General features: G+C 48.5%; 1 protein-coding gene across 2 annotated transcripts in view; it reads right to left on the bottom strand.

Moving 5' to 3' along the window:
- Positions 1-2,323: 2,323 nt before the first annotated feature.
- Positions 2,324-20,235, bottom strand: part of SLK (STE20 like kinase) — a 68,373-nt gene continuing 50,461 nt past the window's right edge. For both annotated transcript variants that reach the window (XM_073546493.1, XM_073546494.1), the window contains 6 exons: positions 16,112-16,241; positions 15,441-15,565; positions 15,127-15,315; positions 9,960-10,085; positions 9,214-9,327; positions 2,324-6,186 (listed from right to left, as the gene is read on the bottom strand). In XM_073546493.1, coding sequence (XP_073402594.1) covers positions 6,040-6,186; positions 9,214-9,327; positions 9,960-10,085; positions 15,127-15,315; positions 15,441-15,565; positions 16,112-16,241 — 831 coding nt within the window. In that variant the 3' untranslated portion in view covers positions 2,324-6,039. The remainder of the gene's footprint in view (positions 6,187-9,213; positions 9,328-9,959; positions 10,086-15,126; positions 15,316-15,440; positions 15,566-16,111; positions 16,242-20,235) is intronic.

Raw genomic sequence — 20,235 nt, 5'->3', positions numbered from 1 at the left:
TCATGGATGCCGAGGCACCAGATGGGCCGGGCAACGCTGTGTGGGTTTGTTTCCCCCACATCTGCCTTGAGTGAGAGCGGCCCCTGCAAGCCGGAGGCTCCTGTGAGATGGAGGATCCCTCCAAGACAGGCGAGCCACTGTCCCTGTCCCTCACTGGGGCCTGAAGAGACTCGATTGCTCTCGATAGTGACACCATAGACTGCGACAGAGACAGGGCCCAATCAGGGGGACCCGGTACACTGAGCTCGGTCGCAGGGAAGGGCTTCTGGGCGTGTTCGAAATCGCAGGCTTCACATAACTGCTTGCTCTGTGCCTGTGGAAAAGTGGACCAACAGGAGGTACATGAGGCAAATACTACCGTGTGTCTCGGCCCTTCTAGCCATGCTGGACCGGCTAGTTGATATGGCCTGCAGCAGCTGGAGCGTGTATAAGCAGAGTAGCTTTAATGCAGCGATTGGGGTGAAATGGCGCTGCAAGAGACGGAGGGGGGTAGCATTTACCCCAGTCCTGTACCTGAGCGTCCATGAACACGGCAGAAGGGTCTTCGGCTGCTCCTGGATTAAAAAAACCGCGCCTCGGGGAGTGGACGGGCCCGCCGAAAATAGGCGTGCCTGGAGGCGAGACCTCTGGCTGCGGCCTAGCACCAGCCGAAGCCGGTGACTACATTTCCGGCGCCGGCCCGAGGAAAAAGGGGGCGGGCCTGCCAGAAGTAGATGTGTCGTGGGGGTGGGACTTCCTCCAGCAGCCTAGCACAGGCCTAGGCCGGGGAGTAAAGTTCCGGCATTGCCAGACAATACAGAGGCGGTGTACGTGCCGGGGAGTGTCTGTTGGTGCCAGTACTATGCAGCGGAAGCTGCACCCACCCGGAATATGGCTAGAGTGAGGACGCCAGGACTTCGTATGGGCCGGACCGCCAAGGGGAACGCAGCTGCAGGAGCCCTCCCACCCCACCCTCCTTCCGTGCCCCCTGCAGTGACCCATGCATGGAGCGCTGCAGCTACCAACTTTGCCATGTTAGAGGGGCGGTGGGGGCTGTGTAAACTATGGTGCAGGCACCCTAACTCCATCTTTCCCTACAAGGGATGAGAAGGACCGTCCGCCTCCTTCCATCACCGCAGTCTTGGCATTGGTGATGAAGTGAGGGCCGCGCGGACTGTACCTATGCCTCTGTAAAGCCTAGGGTTTCTGTACCTTAGGGTGATCAGGGCTGAGTCCAGCATCTTATCCCACGTTGCAGGACAGGATACGTGGAGGCGACACTCCACGTGTTCGCCTGTTGTTGGTTTGGGGAGATTGGACCCTTTCATTAGGGTCCGTCGCCCCTGTCTCATCTTCATTGAAAACAGAAAAAAGTCTGAGAAAAAAAACATGTGTGCTTCCTAAGGACACTAAGCATGAACTGGTTTCGCTTCAGCCAGTGTGAGGGTGTATACTGTGGAGGAGGAGCTAACTTTTTTTATCTTCACTTAGTGTCAGCCTCCTGGCGGCAGTAGCATACACCCACACAGTCACGTGTCCCCCAATGAGGCGAAGGAGAAAGATAATTTCCTATTAAGACAACTCCTATCAATATTCTATATTATGGCGCATGAAGAATGTCTTTGGCAGCGGTAGGATAAAACAATGTAGGTGGACATTCCATGCTCATAACTTATCAATCAGTCTTTATCAGTGGGTGTTTCCTATGGATCAGCATTCTCCCAACACTATAGTAGCCAGAATCTTCGATTTTGAAGCTCATAACTTGTCTTCTACTCTTGCAGTGGGTGGTTCCTATGGATCAGCATTCTCCCAGCACTATAGTAGCCAGAACTTCAGATAGCTTGTCTTACATTATTTTCGTCAATGGGCTATTTCTCTTCATTAGCTTCCTACAAGCACACTTAGAGCAGGAACTTCCATTCTCACTTTCCAAGCATGCATTTTGCCTGCCATTTCCCAGCTGCTTGCCTGGCTCCACCTATCTGTTGTGCCTGTATACAGCTTGCCAGACAGGAGAGCAGGAGCAGACAGACCGACACCCGCCTCCTCTTCCTTTAATCCGGCTTGATGCCTCTGCTGCTAGTGACCGATTACACTTGACAAAAGGCAGCGGACAGTAAATTAGAAGAGAGGCCCCTAAAGGCTGGCACTATGGGATGATTTTAGGGGTGGTAAAGACACCATTATGTTTTGGACTGTTTTTTGTATTTATCTCATTGCGAAGCCAGAAGAAATGAGAAAAGTCAGCCACCTCTCAGGCAGTATATACCCCATAAAGCATAGAAGAGCCAAAGCCAAACACACTAAAAAAAAAATCAAGAACTCAGGACAAGAAAGAATGTACAGTATATGAGATTTATTTACAGTATAGTTCAATTTACAGTCAGCTTTTCTTCACGTTTGCTTCTTATGGGCAGAAAAGCTTCAGAGATCAATTACTGGCCAAAAAGTAATTATATGGGCTATAGAAAAAGGACACATCGGGCAAAATTCAAGTTCAGGAAAATGACAATTGTTGCCACATCTGCAACAAATAAAAATAGATATTTTACATGAAGAATGCTGGGTAACACTCAATTCCTAACCTATTAACCAATGATAATATATATATATATATATATATATAAATATATATATATATATATATATATATATATATATATATATATTTTTTTTTTTTTTTTTTCCCAGAAACAGAGCCTGACTACGGTAGCACACCGATGACTCTTAACTTTCTGAAACCAAGTTTCATTTTTTTTTTTTAAATCCTCCTTCCTCTAGGGGCGCTATATCATTACATCATCAGATAATATAAATGAACTCTAATAACGGTGATAACCTTCTCCACAAAACAAGTGGAATATTGAAGCTTGAAAGGAAAAGACAAACGAAAACCTGTGGTGATAATTCTACTCTGCTTCGCCCCGTACCCCCCCAAAATATATTTTTAGAGCGATGCTTCCTTTATTACAGAAAAGCCCAGTAATAAAAAAAAAAAAGTAAAATAAATAACAGTCGATGAATAGTAAAATAATGTTTTTCTGGGTATTAACCCCTTTCCGCCACGGCCATTTTTCTTTCTTTTCACTTGTCTTCCAAAAAAACGTAACTTTTATTTTAATTTCTTTACTTACAATGAAATATCTAACGAGCTCACACTTTTATGGATGCAGTAATACCATATATATTAATTGTATATATATTTATTTTTTTAAACAAACGGGTTAAGAGGCCAAATTTAAACTTTTGCGTTCTTTTATCTCTTAATACTAGTGAAAATTTTTTAACTTTTACATTTTTTTTTTTAGTCCCACTAGGTTAATTTTTGATTGCTGGTAAAACTATATTTTCATATCTGTGGCATAGCTTAACAAGTAGTGATGAGCGAATACGCTCGGGTAAGCCGTTATCCGCCATGCTCAGGTGCTAACCGAGTGTCTTCGGCGTGCTCGAATAACATGTTCAAGTTCCCGCGGCTGCATGTCTCGTGGCTGTTCGACAGTCTTAACACATGCCGGGATTGGCTAACAAACAGCCAATCCCTGCCTGTATTCCAGTTGTCGAACAGCCGCGAATTATGCAGCAGCGGGGACTCGAACATGGTATTCGAGCACGCCAAAGACACTCGATTTGTACCTTAGCATTGTTCAAAGAGCGAAAACTTGAAAAAATGGAAACCACTCCAGGATAATAGAGAATAAAAAGAGTAATACTGACAAGAATATGACACGCACATCTGCAAATCATACAAGAGCAAAACTTTACAAAAATTCACTTTAACCATTTAAGTCTTATGCAATGAACATAGCAAACCAGTTACCGACACACAGTGACGGCCCCACGCATTCAGCGACGTCACAGGTTTCTAGTCAACTGCATTACACAAGCGGTCGCCTGCCATCACAATTTAAAGGGGCATAACGCATGAGAAGGGGCATTGAGTGTTCCTCCGAGATGAGGTCTAAGGGGTAACGTTCCTCCTTGTGGACAGTGACAAGCCAAGCCTGACGTGTCAGAGTGAGGACTTATAAGCCATGCATGCTCCTCTACAAAATTCTCTCTTCAGAGAGGAAGAGGACTAGACCTCTAGCGCCACCTGTTGGAAGCAGCGATCCTAAAAGTCAACATCGACTCTTTAACGAGCCTTGCAATAGGACTTAGGCTAAAAGCCAAACCAGAATCTCATTTTTCAGACACGGTGTTTCGGGGGTGTTGCCCCTCATCAGTGCAAAGCCAACAGGTGGTGCTAGAGTTCTAGTCCTCTTCCTCTCTGCATATTTAATTTCCCCAGAGGCGCATGCATGGCTTTTAAGTCTCCTCACTCCGACATACCAGGGTTTCCTTTGAGATATAAAAATCCTGACAAAGTTTTTGAGTGATGAAGTTGACCCCCCCACACTTTTGTCTCCATCCTAATAATCTTAAGACTGTAGGCGGCTGATCGCCGGTATAGTCCCATGTCTCCAAAAATAGCCTCCCGGCAGCTTTCACTTGAGATGCTGTGGTGTCCTGTATAGCCACGTGGCCAGGGGAAGGCAGAACTGGTGTGTGATCGGTGAGGGTCCCTGAGGTCAGCCAATCATCAATCATAAAACATTGAGGCAAGCTCTAGAAGTGGGGCTTAGCGGCAGGCCAATATTTCTGCAAAGTGTCCCCACTGCTAAGTTTTCACAAGTTTCAAGTACGCGGTCTCTGTGCTGACAGTGTTTAGCGGATTTAATATAATATGCTGCTATGCTAAGTATGCTCTCATAGGAGCAATCTGCACCACAGGCAAGGCTCCCTTTGGAAGCGGTGTACAAAATACTTCTGCCCTTAAATTGACCAAAGACGTAGCATCTACACCACCCAAAAAGGTACTAATGAAAAAGTCATTTCAAGGAAACAGGCATTTATCAGACCTAGTAGGGGTTAACTAGAATAACAATAGTTATAAGGATGACGTGATTGGATTTGGTAAACCAGGTCTATCGGCCAGGGCAGTAATCTGTTGCCACCGGACGGAAAACCCAAGAACTGCTTCCTACCTGCCTGCATCTGCAGCCGTCCTGGTGTGCCGTCATTGTTGTGGCATTAGACACATGATGTTGCACCAGGCTGGCTAATCAAAAGAAGAGAAGCGGATGCAGGAAGGTAGGAGGGCTCTCATCTGATGGCCACAGATTGCTGACATAGACCGAGTCATGACAATCAATTAGCAATTTAATTCCTCACTGAACTGATCTGGGGTCCAGTGCGATCCTCCGTGGGTGCCAGTGTTCACTTCTGTGCCCGTCGCAAAATTATCGCAAGTTACAATGCTTGCATTGAGGGAGAGTCTGGGTCTACGAAGGGAAAGGTCTGGTGTGACTTCGCCTATACAGGAACACATTTAGCTTCCACTTAGTAATATACAAGCAATACAAGTATAGGGGCGATATCACAAGTATAAGGGAGGAGATCGGCCATCCAGGAGTCAGGGACACTGTAGAAGCCAAAACAATCAGGAAACAGGTGGCCATTGTTCTTTATGGGGAAAATGTTCTTTAGGTCTTGCTGGTTTCCCCAGATCACATGGGTTAATCCATTAGAATATAGATCAGAATAATCCAGCATAACAGATTGATATCAGCAGTCAATGGTCCTACACTATAAATTGGGGACCCTAAAATAAAAAAAAAGGTGTGATACTGAAAGTTATCTAATCCATGCATCTAATCTGATATGAAAATTGATATTAACCTTCGTATGAAAGCAATTTCTTTTGCATATTAAATATTATACAAAATATGGCCAATTTTTGCAACTTTTTCGCTCAACACAAGATACTGCATAGCGCCTCTCGCAGGCGGCCTTGTGTCCTCGCTGTACAAACAATACATCTGATTTAATTTAGAATAAACAACTTATATATTTATATATCATAAAAAAGAAGAAAAACACCAGAAAAACGGACTAAAAACAGTCTAAGAAAAAAAAATAATAAAATAAAATTCTACCCATGTTTTTTTCTAGAAAGTTCCAAAAGTGACATGGCTGAGATAAAAGCATATAAAACAAGCGGTAAAACAGATGTGGTTAAGACCCGGTTGAATGCATGCTTGGTATGGGGTAGAACTTGGAAATCCGACTCTGCGTTGTGGGGTTAAGGCATTCAGATTCTCCGCTCATTTTGAAGAAAATTTCTTGTTCTTGAAGTTTTCGTGCGAATTCTTCCTCTAGTGCCTATCAATAAAAATATCGTTATAACAGCAGCAAAGGTGTGGAAATTAGAAAAATTAGAGGTGAACATTTACTGTTACAACAGTTTTATGGTGATCAGAGAATTTGCAAGAAGGTAAAGGGGAACTAGATGTCGTGTTTTTGAGAGGATTTTTTTAAATACCATTTTTTTTAAATTATTAAAACTGGGATTTGTGGGCTTTGACAAGGGGACTTGAACCTTTGATCACACTGATAATACTCTGCACTGATTACGTAGCGTTTGATTGACAGGTAGCCTCCACCTCTGGTGTATGGCAGATAATAAGCAAATCATTCTAAGGCCTCTAGATGCAACAGCAACTAATTTGCATCCCACGATTGTGCTGCGGAGGTACCCTTGGGTTGACAGAGGGAGATATCCTCCTCTGTCAAACGCCTCACATGCCACTGTCACTGCCGACAGTGGTATGGGAGGGGTTAAAGTGCTAGGATCGGAACTAGCTCTTGTTCCCAGGACACCCAGCACGAGTTCGTCTCTGGTCCCCAACACGAGTTCGGCTCTTGTTCCCAGCACGAGTTCGGCTCTTGTTCCCAGCACGAGTTCGGCTCTTGTTCCCAGCACGAGTTCGGCTCTTGTTCCCAGCACGAGTTCGGCTCTTGTTCCCAGCACGAGTTCGGCTCTTGTTCCCAGCACGAGTTCGACTCTTGTTCCCAGCACGAGTTCGACTCTTGTTCCCAGCACGAGTTCGACTCTTGTTCCCAGCACGAGTTCGACTCTTGTTCCCAGCACGAGTTCGACTCTTGTTCCCAGCACGAGTTCGACTCTTGTTCCCAGCACGAGTTCGACTCTTGTTCCCAGCACGAGTTCGACTCTTGTTCCCAGCACGAGTTCGACTCTTGTTCCCAGCACGAGTTCGACTCTTGTTCCCAGCACGAGTTCCACTCTTGTTCCCAGCACGAGTTCAACTCTTGTTCCCAGCACGAGTTCAACTCTTGTTCCCAGCACGAGTTCAACTCTTGTTCCCAGCACGAGTTCAACTCTTGTTCCCAGCACGAGTTCAACTCTTGTTCCCAGCACGAGTTCAACTCTTGTTCCCAGCACGAGTTCAACTCTTGTTCCCAGCACGAGTTCAACTCTTGTTCCCAGCACGAGTTCAACTCTTGTTCCCAGCACGAGTTCAACTCTTGTTCCCAGCACGAGTTCAACTCTTGTTCCCAGCACGAGTTCAACTCTTGTTCCCAGCACGAGTTCAACTCTTGTTCCCAGCACGAGTTCAACTCTTGTTCCCAGCACGAGTTCAACTCTTGTTCCCAGCACGAGTTCAACTCTTGTTCCCAGCACGAGTTCAACTCTTGTTCCCAGCACGAGTTCAACTCTTGTTCCCAGCACGAGTTCAACTCTTGTTCCCAGCACGAGTTCAACTCTTGTTCCCAGCACGAGTTCAACTCTTGTTCCCAGCACGAGTTCAACTCTTGTTCCCAGCACGAGTTCAACTCTTGTTCCCAGCACGAGTTCAACTCTTGTTCCCAGCACGAGTTCAACTCTTGTTCCCAGCACGAGTTCAACTCTTGTTCCCAGCACGAGTTCAACTCTTGTTCCCAGCACGAGTTCAACTCTTGTTCCCAGCACGAGTTCAACTCTTGTTCCCAGCACGAGTTCAACTCTTGTTCCCAGCACGAGTTCAACTCTTGTTCCCAGCACGAGTTCAACTCTTGTTCCCAGCACGAGTTCAACTCTTGTTCCCAGCACGAGTTCAACTCTTGTTCCCAGCACGAGTTCAACTCTTGTTCCCAGCACGAGTTCAACTCTTGTTCCCAGCACGAGTTCAACTCTTGTTCCCAGCACGAGTTCAACTCTTGTTCCCAGCACGAGTTCAACTCTTGTTCCCAGCACGAGTTCAACTCTTGTTCCCAGCACGAGTTCAACTCTTGTTCCCAGCACGAGTTCAACTCTTGTTCCCAGCACGAGTTCAACTCTTGTTCCCAGCACGAGTTCAGCTCTTGTTCTCAGCACGAGTTCAGCTCTTGTTCCCAGGACACCCAGCACGAGTTTGGCACTGGTCCCCAGCACGGGTTCGGCTCTGGTCCCCAGCACGGGTTCGGCTCTGGTCCCCAGCACGGGTTCGGCTCTGGTCCCCAGCACTAGTTCGGCTCTGGTCCCCAGCACTAGTTCGGCTCTGGTCCCCAGCACTAGTTCGGCTCTTGTTCCCAGCACACACAGCACGAGTTCATCTCTTGTTCCCAGCACACACAGCACGAGTTCATCTCTTGTTCCCAGCACACACAGCACGAGTTCAGTTCTTGTTCCCAGCACATACAGCACGAGTTCATCTCTTGTTCCCAGCACACACAGCACGAGTTCATCTCTTGTTCCCAGCACACACAGCACGAGTTCATCTCTTGTTCCCAGCACACACAGCACAAGTTCAGTTCTTGTACCCAGCACACACAGCACGAGTTCAGCTCTTGTTCCCAGCACACACAGCACGAGTTCATCTCTTGTTCCCAGCACACACAGCACAAGTTCAGTTCTTGTTCCCAGCACACACAGCACGAGTTCAGTTCTTGTTCCCAGCACAAGTTCAGTTCTTGTTCCCAGCACACACAGCACAAGTTCATCTCTTGTTCCCAGCACAAACAGCACGAGTTCAGCTCTTGTTCCCAGCACACACAGCACGAGTTCAGCTCTTGTTCCCTTCTCGAGTTCAGCTCTTGTTCCCAGCACACATAGCAGGAGATCATCTGTGTATTACAGCCGGCTACTCCTACGGATAGCATGGGTAAAACTCCTGTGCCGTCACTGGTAGGTAACTATATGGCGGATAGCAGTAAACTACAAGCAATTCTGAACAGTTACAGGACAATTACAATAATAATATATGATGATCACCGTAAGAGGCAGAGGAGAGAATATTTGCTTGTGCCAGGGCTGGCAAATTGGGGGTGAATAGCTGATGGCTCTCATATAAAATTGGGGATTTCTGATGAGGTCACCCCTTTATGTGTGTGGTCACACAAGGTCAGACAAGTGGCTTGTTGGAAGAATACCTTTTTTCGTGGCCTTAGTTTCTCCCTCCACTCCTTCAGCTCCAGCGCATGCTCTTCATCCAGCTCTTTCAGCTTTTGAGTTTCATGTTCTATTAAAAGGTGACATTTTTCATTCTAAAAACAAAAACAAATTAGCCACAAGTTATAACATGTCTCCACTAGACATCTACAGCACATCCCCAGGTTATAGAGGGGTCCGCCAGGACCCGAAATATCCCGAGAATGGTGGTGATGTGACCTCACATGCACAGTCATACTCCATTCTACGGCATACAATGCTTGCCACGTGTTGGCAGTGTGATTGTGCCCCATCACCTTATCACAGGATTATCTGACCGTATTGTGGTATTTTATAAACCGGATATAAATAATAAACTTTATTTAGAGTATAGTAGAGATCAAGAAAACGACATCTTCTCAAAGTGCGATGTACATGTATTGCGCAGGCTCAGGAGCTGAGCCCACATCATACGCAGCAGGTGTTGCCTGTGTTATACAGACGACATCTACAGGTAACTGCAGCGGTCGGACATATCTCCGGTTGCTACTGTTGATCACATTTATGCTGCTATCATTCTCAGACAGCGGCATCTGAGCTGTGCGATCCCAGGTGGGCGCAGTTTCGGTTAAACAAGCGCCGACCGACTTGTTATCCTCCCTAAGTGAAGCAGTTGTGTCCTGTTGAGAGCAGTTCTCAGACTTCCACAGCAGGATGAACACCTCGCTGTGTGTCTGACGCCATATACCTGTAGCTGCTGGAGCTCCCGGATGTTGGCGTCACACTGAAGCTGCAGATCCCGCATCTGGTTCTCGTGCTTCTGATGCTGAGCTAATCTCTCACTCTTCTGTCTTTTATCTTCTTGGACAGCAAACTGCAAAAGAAAAAATTACATTTTCAGTTGACTTTCACTTGCAACTGATGTCAGAATACAAAATGTGGTTCTGAGGTCAGTATATATATAGGAGGTGTCCGTATACAGGGGGAATCTGGCCTGGTGTTGGTATATAGAGCATGAGCAGTCTATTAAGGAGGTTTGGCCTGGGGTCTGTTTTTATTTGGGATGCCTTTCACGGAGGGTATTCATTTTAGGGTCATATATACCTATGCTGTAGTTTGTGACGTGCAGTAAATAGTCAGAAAGGTAAGTAATAGTGTTGTGCTGTGAGCTATGAGTATGAGTGCTGCCGTGTCACAGTGCCCGCGCCATCACACCATGGGCAACAACAGTGCCTCACAGACAGAACCCCACAGACAAACTCTTCACAGACAGAAACCCTCCAGACAGAACCCCTTACAGACTGAAACCTCCCACAGACAGAAATCCCCCACAGACAGGAACCCTCCAGACAGAACCCCCCTGGCAAAACCCCAACAGACAGAAACCCTCCAGGCAAAACCCCCTACAGACAGAAACCTCCCACAGACAGCAACCCCCCCACAGACAGAAACCCTCCACAGACAGGAACCCTCCACAGACAGAACCCCCCTGGCAAAATTCCCCAGGCAAAACCTCCCACAGCCTCAGGTTATTTTTATTATCAGAATTCTGTTTTTCCTGACGGCTTGGTTGTATCTTTCCCATTTATCATCATATAAGAAACCTCCCACAGACAGAACCCCCCAGGCAAAACCCCCTACATACAGAAACCCTCCAGACAAAAAGCCCCCACAGACAAAAACCCTCCAGACAGAAACCCTCCACAGACAGAAACCCCCCACAGACAGGAACCCCCCACAGACAGGAACCCCCCACAGACAGGAACCCCCCACAGACAGGAACCCCCCACAGACAGGAACCCCCCACAGACAGGAACCCCCACAGACAGAACCCCCCCACAGACAGAAACCCCCCCACAGACAGAAACCCCCCCCACAGACAGAAACCCCCCACAGACAGAAACCCCCCCACAGACAGAAACCCCCCCACAGACAGAAACCCCCCCACAGACAGAAACCCCCCCACAGACAGAAACCCCCCAGGCAAAACCCCCTACAGACAGAAACCCCCCACAGACAGAAACCCCCCACAGACAGAAACCCCCCACAGACACCCTACAGACAGAAACCCTCCAGACAGAAACCCCCCACAGACAGAAACCCCCCACAGACAGAAACCCCCCACAGACAGAAACCCCCCACAGACAGAAACCCCCCACAGACAGAAACCCCCCACAGACAGAAACCCCCCACAGAGACACCACACAGACAGAAAACCTAAACAGACAGAAACCCTCCAGACAGGACTCCCCAGGCAAAACCCCCCACAGACAGAAACCTCCCACAGACAGAAACCCTCCAGACAGAAACCCCCCTCAGACAGAAAACCCCCTCAGACAGAAAACCCCCTCAGACAGAAAACCCCTGGCAAAACCACCTACAGACAGAAACCCTCCAGACAGAAATCCCCCACAGACAGAAACCCCCCACAGAGACACCACACAGACAGAAAACCTAAACAGACAGAAACCCTCCAGACAGGACCCCCCAGGCAAAACCCCCCACAGACAGAAACCCCCCACAGACAGAAACCCCCCACAGACAGAAACCCCCCACAGACAGAAACCCCCCACAGACAGAAACCCCCCACAGACACCCTCCAGACAGAAACCCCCTGGCAAAACCCCCCAGGCAAAACCACCTACAGACAGAAACCCCCCACAGACAGGAAACCCCCCACAGACAGAAACCCCCCACAGACAGAAACCCCCCACAGACAGAAACCCCCCACAGACAGAAACCCCCCACAGACAGAAACCCCCCACAGACAGAAACCCCCCACAGACAGAAACCCCCCACAGACAGAAACCCCCCACAGACAGAAACCCTCACAGACAGAAACCCTCACAGACAGAAACCCCCCACAGAGACACCACACAGACAGAAAACCTAAACAGACAGAAACCCTCCAGACAGGACCCCCCAGGCAAAACCCCCCACAGACAGAAACCCCCCACAGACAGAAACCCCCCACAGACAGAAACCCCCCACAGACAGAAACCCCCCACAGACAGAAACCCCCCACAGACAGAAACCCCCCACAGACAGAAACCCCCCACAGACAGAAACCCCCCACAGACAGAAACCCCCCACAGACACCCTCCAGACAGAAACCCCCTGGCAAAACCCCCCAGGCAAAACCACCTACAGACAGAAACCCCCCACAGACAGGAAACCCCCCACAGACAGAAACCCCCCACAGACAGAAACCCCCCACAGACAGAAACCCCCCACAGACAGAAACCCCCCACAGACAGAAACCCCCCACAGACAGAAACCCCCCACAGACAGAAACCCTCACAGACAGAAACCCTCACAGACAGAAACCCCCCACAGAGACACCACACAGACAGAAAACCTAAACAGACAGAAACCCTCCAGACAGGACTCCCCAGGCAAAACCCCCCACAGACAGAAACCTCCCACAGACAGAAACCCCCCCACAGACAGAAACCCCCCCACAGACAGAAACCCCCCCACAGACAGAAACCCCCCCACAGACAGAAACCCCCCCACAGACAGAAACCCCCCCACAGACAGAAACCCCCCCACAGACAGAAACCCCCCCACAGACAGAAACCCCCCACAGACAGAAACCCCCCACAGACAGAAACCCCCCACAGACACCCTCCAGACAGAAACCCCCTGGCAAAACCCCCTACAGACAGAAACCCTCCAGACAGAAACCCCCCACAGACAGAAACCCCCCACAGACAGAAACCCCCCACAGAGACACCACACAGACAGAAAACCTAAACAGACAGAAACCCTCCAGACAGGACTCCCCAGGCAAAACCCCCCACAGACAGAAACCTCCCACAGACAGAAACCCTCCAGACAGAAACCCCCCTCAGACAGAAAACCCCCTCAGACAGAAACCCCCTGGCAAAACCATCTACAGACAGAAACCCTCCAGACAGAAATCCCCCACAGACAGAAACCCCCCACAGACAGAAACCCCCCACAGAGACACCACACAGACAGAAAACCCCCCACAGACAGAAACCCTCCAGACAGGACCCCCCAGGCAAAACCCCCCACAGACAGAAACCTCCCACAGACAGAAACCCCCACAGACAGAAACCCCCCACAGACAGAAACCCCCCACAGACAGAAACCCCCCACAGACAGAAACCCCCCACAGACAGAAACCCCCCACAGACAGAAACCCCCCACAGACACCCTCCAGACAGAAACCCCCTGGCAAAAACCCCCAGGCAAAACCACCTACAGACAGAAACCCCCCACAGACAGAAACCCCCCACAGACAGAAACCCCCCACAGACAGGAAACCCCCCACAGACAGGAAACCCCCCACAGACAGGAAACCCCCCACAGACAGGAAACCCCCCACAGACAGGAAACCCCCCACAGACAGGAAACCCCCCACAGACAGGAAACCCCCCACAGACAGGAAACCCCCCACAGACAGAAACCCCCCACAGACAGAAACCCTCACAGACAGAAACCCCCCACAGAGACACCACACAGACAGAAAACCTAAACAGACAGAAACCCTCCAGACAGGACTTCCCAGGCAAAACCCCCCACAGACAGAAACCTCCCACAGACAGAAACCCTCCAGACAGAAACCCCCCTCAGACAGAAACCCCCCTCAGACAGAAACCCCCCTCAGACAGAAACCCCCTGGCAAAACCACCTACAGACAGAAACCCTCCAGACAGAAATCCCCCACAGACAGAAACCCCCCACAGAGACACCACACAGACAGAAAACCTAAACAGACAGAAACCCTCCAGACAGGACCCCCCAGGCAAAACCCCCCACAGACAGAAACCTCCCACAGACAGAAACCCCCCACAGACACCCTCCAGACAGAAACCCCCTGGCAAAACCCCCTACAGACAGAAACCCCCCACAGACAGAAACCCCCCACAGACAGGAAACCCCCCACAGACAGGAAACCCCCCACAGACAGAAACCCCCCACAGACAGAAACCCCGCACAGACAGAACCCCTCACAGACAGAAACCCTCACAGACAGAAACCCTCACAGACAGAAACCCCCCACAGAGACACCACACAGACAGAAAACCTAAACAGACAGAAACCCTCCAGACAGGACCCCCCAGGCAAAACCCCCCACAGACAGAAACCCTCCTGACAACCCCCCCCGAACAGAAACCCCCCAGACAAAAACCCTCCAGACAGAAACCCCCACAAACAGAAACCCCCCCACAGACAGAACCCCCAGACAGAACCTTCCACAGACAGAACCTTCCACAGACAGAAACCCCCCACAGACAGAAACCCCCCACAGACAGAAACCCCCCACAGACAGAAACCCCCCTCCGCAGACAGAACCCCCCTGCAGACAGAACCCCCCTGCAGACAGAACCCCCCTGCAGACAGAACCCCCCTGCAGACAGAACCCCCCCGCAGACAGAACCCCCCCGCAGACAGAACCCCCCCCCGCAGACAGAACCCCCCCCCGCAGACAGAAACCCCCCACAGACAGAAACCCCCCACAGACAGAAACCCCCCACAGACAGAAACCCCCCTCCGCAGACAGAACCCCCCCGCAGACAGAACCCCCCCCCGCAGACAGAACCCCCCCCCCCCCCGCAGACAGAGCTGCTGATTGCGGCTCCTGGTTGGATTATCATCGCCATCCTGTGTTGCATCCATGGGGTACATGGTTACATATTTTTGGGTACTAGGGGAACTTAGCTTGAAAAGGGCAGGAAACACTAATATAAAAGTTATCCATAGAGGTCTCCAGGCGCAGGACCATCTCCAGATGACCTGGAAGGTGCCTGCAGCCGTAACATGTGCCCAATCATTACACATTTAAGCGATCACAGATACTCAGATTGTTAATGACGCCCGCTCTACAGCGCCCCCTTCAGCAGAGTTTATTAGCAGGTGAAGGATAGAAGAGATAGGTCTGCTACCTGCTTAATCTTTTCTCTGTCTTGCTCTGGAGAAGCCGCGGAATTAATCCTCAAACTCTTCTTGAACATGGCCATGCGAGTCTTGGCGTCACTGCGCTGAATTTTGGGCAGCCGTGCCCGCTCTTGAGTTTGCTTGTTCTTCAGTTCCTCGATCAGCCTCTGGTTATACCTCTGCATCTGCTCCATTTCCTACAGGACAGGATGGAAGACTTACATGATCAGAGGACACACTGAAGCTGGTACACCTCAATGCACACAAAGAATAACAGTATGGTAGATATAGATAGGGACGTCTTCTCTCATGGGCGCCGTACCTTCTCATGCCGCTTCAGGAGCTGGTGTCTCTGCATAAAGTACTGATCCTTCAGCTGCTGTTTCAGGAGCTGGTGCTTCTCTTGTAGATGTCGCTCTTCAAGTTCCCAGATAGCAGCTTCTCGAGCTGTAGTGAAATATATGCATTATCTATGGGTCATCACGACAACTCTCAGCAAGTCTTCATAGCGGAGTTGTCCAAATGTACAGTGTGAACAGGTTAGAAAGCATGTACAGACTCTGAGAGGGGAGAGAAAGAAAAGCTATAGGAAAGTACACGAAGAAAAAATAAGTGCAGGATAGAAGCTGTGCTGTTATATATAGCTAATGAAGACAGCAGCACCCTGGATACACAAATAATACACATTCAGCCTGTATTACAGAAAGGGTCACTCCCACCAGAGAAAAATGTGAAACATTGACCAGCCTGCAAAATGCATTTTAGGGGGTCTGAAAATGAATGAAGGAATGAAGATTGGAGACAAACTTTTTGCAATTTTATTATCTAAAAATAACTTAGTGACGTGTAAAAACATTTTTTTTTGCATGTCAAAGATGGCCCCAGCCTTGTTGTATAATAATTTATGACACATGCAAAGGTGGATCCAAACCTCACCTCACACTAAACAGAGGGTAAGACCCCAAGGATCATCTGACTGCGCTATGTACCCACCTCTCATGAGCTGCTGTTTACGGCTCAGGCAGTCGCGCTCAATGGTGGCCAGTTCCATCTTCTGCTGGTGAATGATCTTTTTCAGGGATCCATCCAATTCCTGCTGCTGCTTTAGCACAAACTCTTGCTCCTGAGTCAAATTACACTCTAATTAATACTTAATTATGAAACAAGTCGCTGCCTTGTTGGGGAAAAGGTCAGTGGCACAGCACGCCAGTAATGTCACTCCCCAAAATCATCTATGGGCACTGCACAAAACTAAGCAAATCATCACAGGTGCAAAATCATCGGGAACCTTTAAAAGATACAAGAAACAAAGAACAGTTCTTTGGATGCGTTATCGGGTGTGGATTCCATGTTCTGTCATGCCCTGACGTACAAAGGATCAGGCATATTGACATCCAACATGCCTGATCCTCCTTCTTTGCTTTTTTTTTAAAATAATCTATTGCAAAAGTTACATTAATTCTTACATCTTCATATTAAATAAATAAGAAAATGACTTAATAAAGCAATAAGTGTAACAATATAGGGGTTAAACAGTGAAGACAAGTTATCAGCTATCCAATATTGACCAGTGGGATCCGGCTTCTGGGACCGGCATCAATCGGCAAAAAAGAAGACTTCGATCTCCTTTAGAATGGGGTGGCATGCCTCCGCTTTATTCATTCCCTGCAGGTTTCCTGCAGCCCCATAGAGAATAAATGGAGTGTTGGTCAGAGATAAAAAAAAAGCCCACAGAATAGTGGGAGTCTGTAGGATCAAACTGAACCAGAAGATATCTGTAGGACCCCACCATCTAATGTACATCAGGGCCTCCGGAATTTAGCCCAATAGATGAAGTCAGGGGAATAATGACCAGGCAGGCAGATAAGTCAGTGGCAGGAGTCTGGCAGCGGATGACTCAGTTCTCCCCATAGTGAAGCACATGAACGCTAGGACAGCAGCGAGCTACCTAAAGCTGGCCTTGTACGAGACAGCTGTTGGCTGAATGTTCCCTTGCCAGACCGCAATCTCTGACTCCCCCTTACACTCGACAGCTTTTCTAGGAGCTCATAGGGCCGATTCATCAAGATTGGCGTAGTGCAAGCTCGCGCAACGTCAGACTCATGGAGAAGAAGACACACTAAATTTATTGAGAGGAGCTTCTTCTGGGTGGAACTGAAACAGCCTGTCTGGCTTTAAACCGCCGGCACTTTTCATGAATGGGATGGGTTTATGTGGCCACACCCCATCCTGCCCCCTCCACAGCTCCACCCATTTTGGCTGTGCTGATCCAAAATGGCGTGAAACCGCCGAGAGTCAACTTTTTGCGCAACTCAACGTTGAAAACTTTTCGAGGCTTTTATGCCTCTTTTGTGGTGTAAAAGTATTGATGAATCACTTTCCCCCATGCATTTTCTACAGAGAGAAGAGAAAGCAGCTGCCCAACACACCTGGCTGTGGCTTATTATACCTGGAAACTAAAAGGATCAGTCGTTAAAATTCCAGCAGCCAATCTTTTCCCACCCCTGACATTTTCTGTAGGGGGGGGGGGGGGGGGGTGGGGTAGAGTCGGGAAAACCCCGTACGCATCAGATGGTGGTCCGATCCCCCAAATCAGTGGGCTTAAGCGACTTTCATTGTATGTGCATGAGGGTCTTGAATTCTGCTTAAAGGAGATTCATAGTTCTACCACCAGCCAGCGTTATATTAGTTGTGCTGCTATAAGATAGGCTTGGTTTTCTCTTCTAGGAGAGCTATAACACAACTGAGATAGATTATATATAAGGAGGAGACCACGGCACACTTTCACGCTGCCAGTACAGAAGCACAGCTTGTTCTGTACTGAAAGGGAGAAGACAAACGGCATCTCCAGCATGAAGTCTATTCAATGGAAATGCGAGGGCCGTGTAATAACAGGCTGCGAGCCCTGACGGCTCCACAATGCTCACACCCACACGGTGCTACTTACTGCAGCACAGCTAGGCGGTAAGTGAGCGATCACTGCGATTTCTGACATCTCTGGATACTGCAGCAATTACAATCTTCACGACAACTCACTGAATGGATCGTCCCCACCATAGTGAGCTTTGTTAGCAATGAAGCCTTTTATATGGTTAAGGGGGTGTAAAGACAAAAACAAGGTGAAAAGTTACCCCGATCCAATCGAGCGTTTCCTTTTCTCCCTCTCCAATATTCCCATCTATGCGTCAGCTCAGCGTTTGTACTGTACAGGAGGCAGCTCGCTCTCCCTCTCTCACAGCAGAAGTACTAGCATGGACACCAATCAGTTGCAAGATTATACTGACCCGATCAGTTGCAAATAACTGCGCTTGTCTAAAAAAAATGTGACAACCCCTTTAGTGTGACCACCTCACACATAAAATATGTCACCACCTGCTATTGTGTCCTTACTTTAGCACAGCTGAATGGCAGCGTCTTTCACTGGCCCTGACCCTGCAAAATAAATCCGAATTGGAGCAGTATCAATTGACATTACACAATACTAAAACTATCGGAGGTGACGGCCGGACACTTACTATCGGCCAATGTTTCCCAGATTAATAGTAGAGGAGGACGATGCTGCGTTGAGCGGGCTGCGCTGCGGTAAGTGAGATTCCTTTTGGGTTCCAAAATTGATCATTATTGAAAAGTATCGGCACCAGACCAGCACCTTTGTCAAGGTGAAAAAAAAAGACTTTTTAAATGAAGAAGCACCGTATTCCGATGCCGAAACGCCTTGGGACAAAAAAAAACATTTTGGAACACAAAGGGCTTCTCATTTAGACGTTCTACACGATATCTTCCTCCTTTACTATTAATCATCTGGAAGAAGTGTTTCTCCTCCAGCCACGGTGCAGTAGCAGCAGTTACATGCGTCTACAGGTGTCGCACCTTCACACAACACCGCTAGGTCAGTGCATACTCCCTCCTGTCACCATCCTTACTGGGCGACACTGCTCTGTGTGTGTGTGCGCTTCTGTCCCCCAAACAACTCAATATCTCCTAGTCTTACACACGTCACCATATAGGTTTTGCGCCAGATTTCTAACAACTAGTGATGAGCGAATGTTATTGGATGAGGTCCTATTGAGCATGCTCGGGTGCTAACCGAGTGTTCATCGCCGTGCTCGAAAAATATATTCGAGTCCCCGCGGCTGCATGTCTCAAACAGTAGCAAAACACATGTAGGGGTAGCCCGTTTGTTAGGCCATCCCTGTATGTGATGCGGCTGTCAAACAGCCGCGAGACATTCAGGTGCGAGGAAGTGAACATATTATTTGAGAACGCCGAAGATACTCGGTTAGCGCCCGAGCATGCTCAGATAACACCTTATTCGAACACATTCTATCATCACTAGAGTAATAACCTCAATAAAAAACTAATTCCCAACAGGATTATATTGCTGTTTGTACTGGATCGGCACATACGTTTCTGAAATGTAATTGTCAAGTTTTCTGGTAAAATTTCCATTGAATAGACTACAGTGATGAGAAAAAAAAAAATACAAATATAAGCTTGTGTTCACTGCACTCACACATGCAAAAGTCAACGCCAAACCTAAACCTGCCATGCAGCACTTACATCTTGCATTTGAGCGTTGAAAAGCGTACAAGATGAAAGCTGAAAAGACTGAATCATAACCTGGGCAACACCCTGCGGATGATCAGAATATTAGAGCCACAGAGTGAGAGGCTGCACGCAGCGGCTGGTGGTCTTCAGCACATAAATGACACTTTCACAAAGTCATAATATTGAGGTATTGATACCGAGACTGAACTTTATCATCTGGTAGTTCTAGACTAACTAGTCAGACAGGGAACCTGCTGCAGCGCCTTAAGAAATGACTTTCGAGGCGCCCATGTACATTGGGGGACGTTCCCCTATATCATCTCAGCTACAAACGTAAATCTACCGCTGAGGCATTTACCGCTGTGGATCTAGTTGCAAAACAGAGGTTTAGGTGAGCAATCCAAAGTTAAAACACGTCATGACATCCGCAGGCGGGGCCAGACTGGCCATCTGGCAAATGCCAGAAAGGCGGGTCCCTGAAGTGGGCCACTCCATCACTCTCTCTACAGCAGCATTAGCTTGGCTTGTGCATACGATCGCGCTGCACAGCTGAAACCAGCAGGACTAGG

Source organism: Dendrobates tinctorius, unplaced genomic scaffold, assembly GCF_039654945.1.
Source record: "Dendrobates tinctorius isolate UK_male_01 unplaced genomic scaffold, ASM3965494v1 ptg000147l, whole genome shotgun sequence".
NCBI classification, from domain to species: Eukaryota; Metazoa; Chordata; class Amphibia; order Anura; family Dendrobatidae; genus Dendrobates; species Dendrobates tinctorius.
The sequence above is the reverse complement of the archived record's forward strand: the minus strand, read 5'-3'. Positions and strand labels throughout refer to the sequence as shown.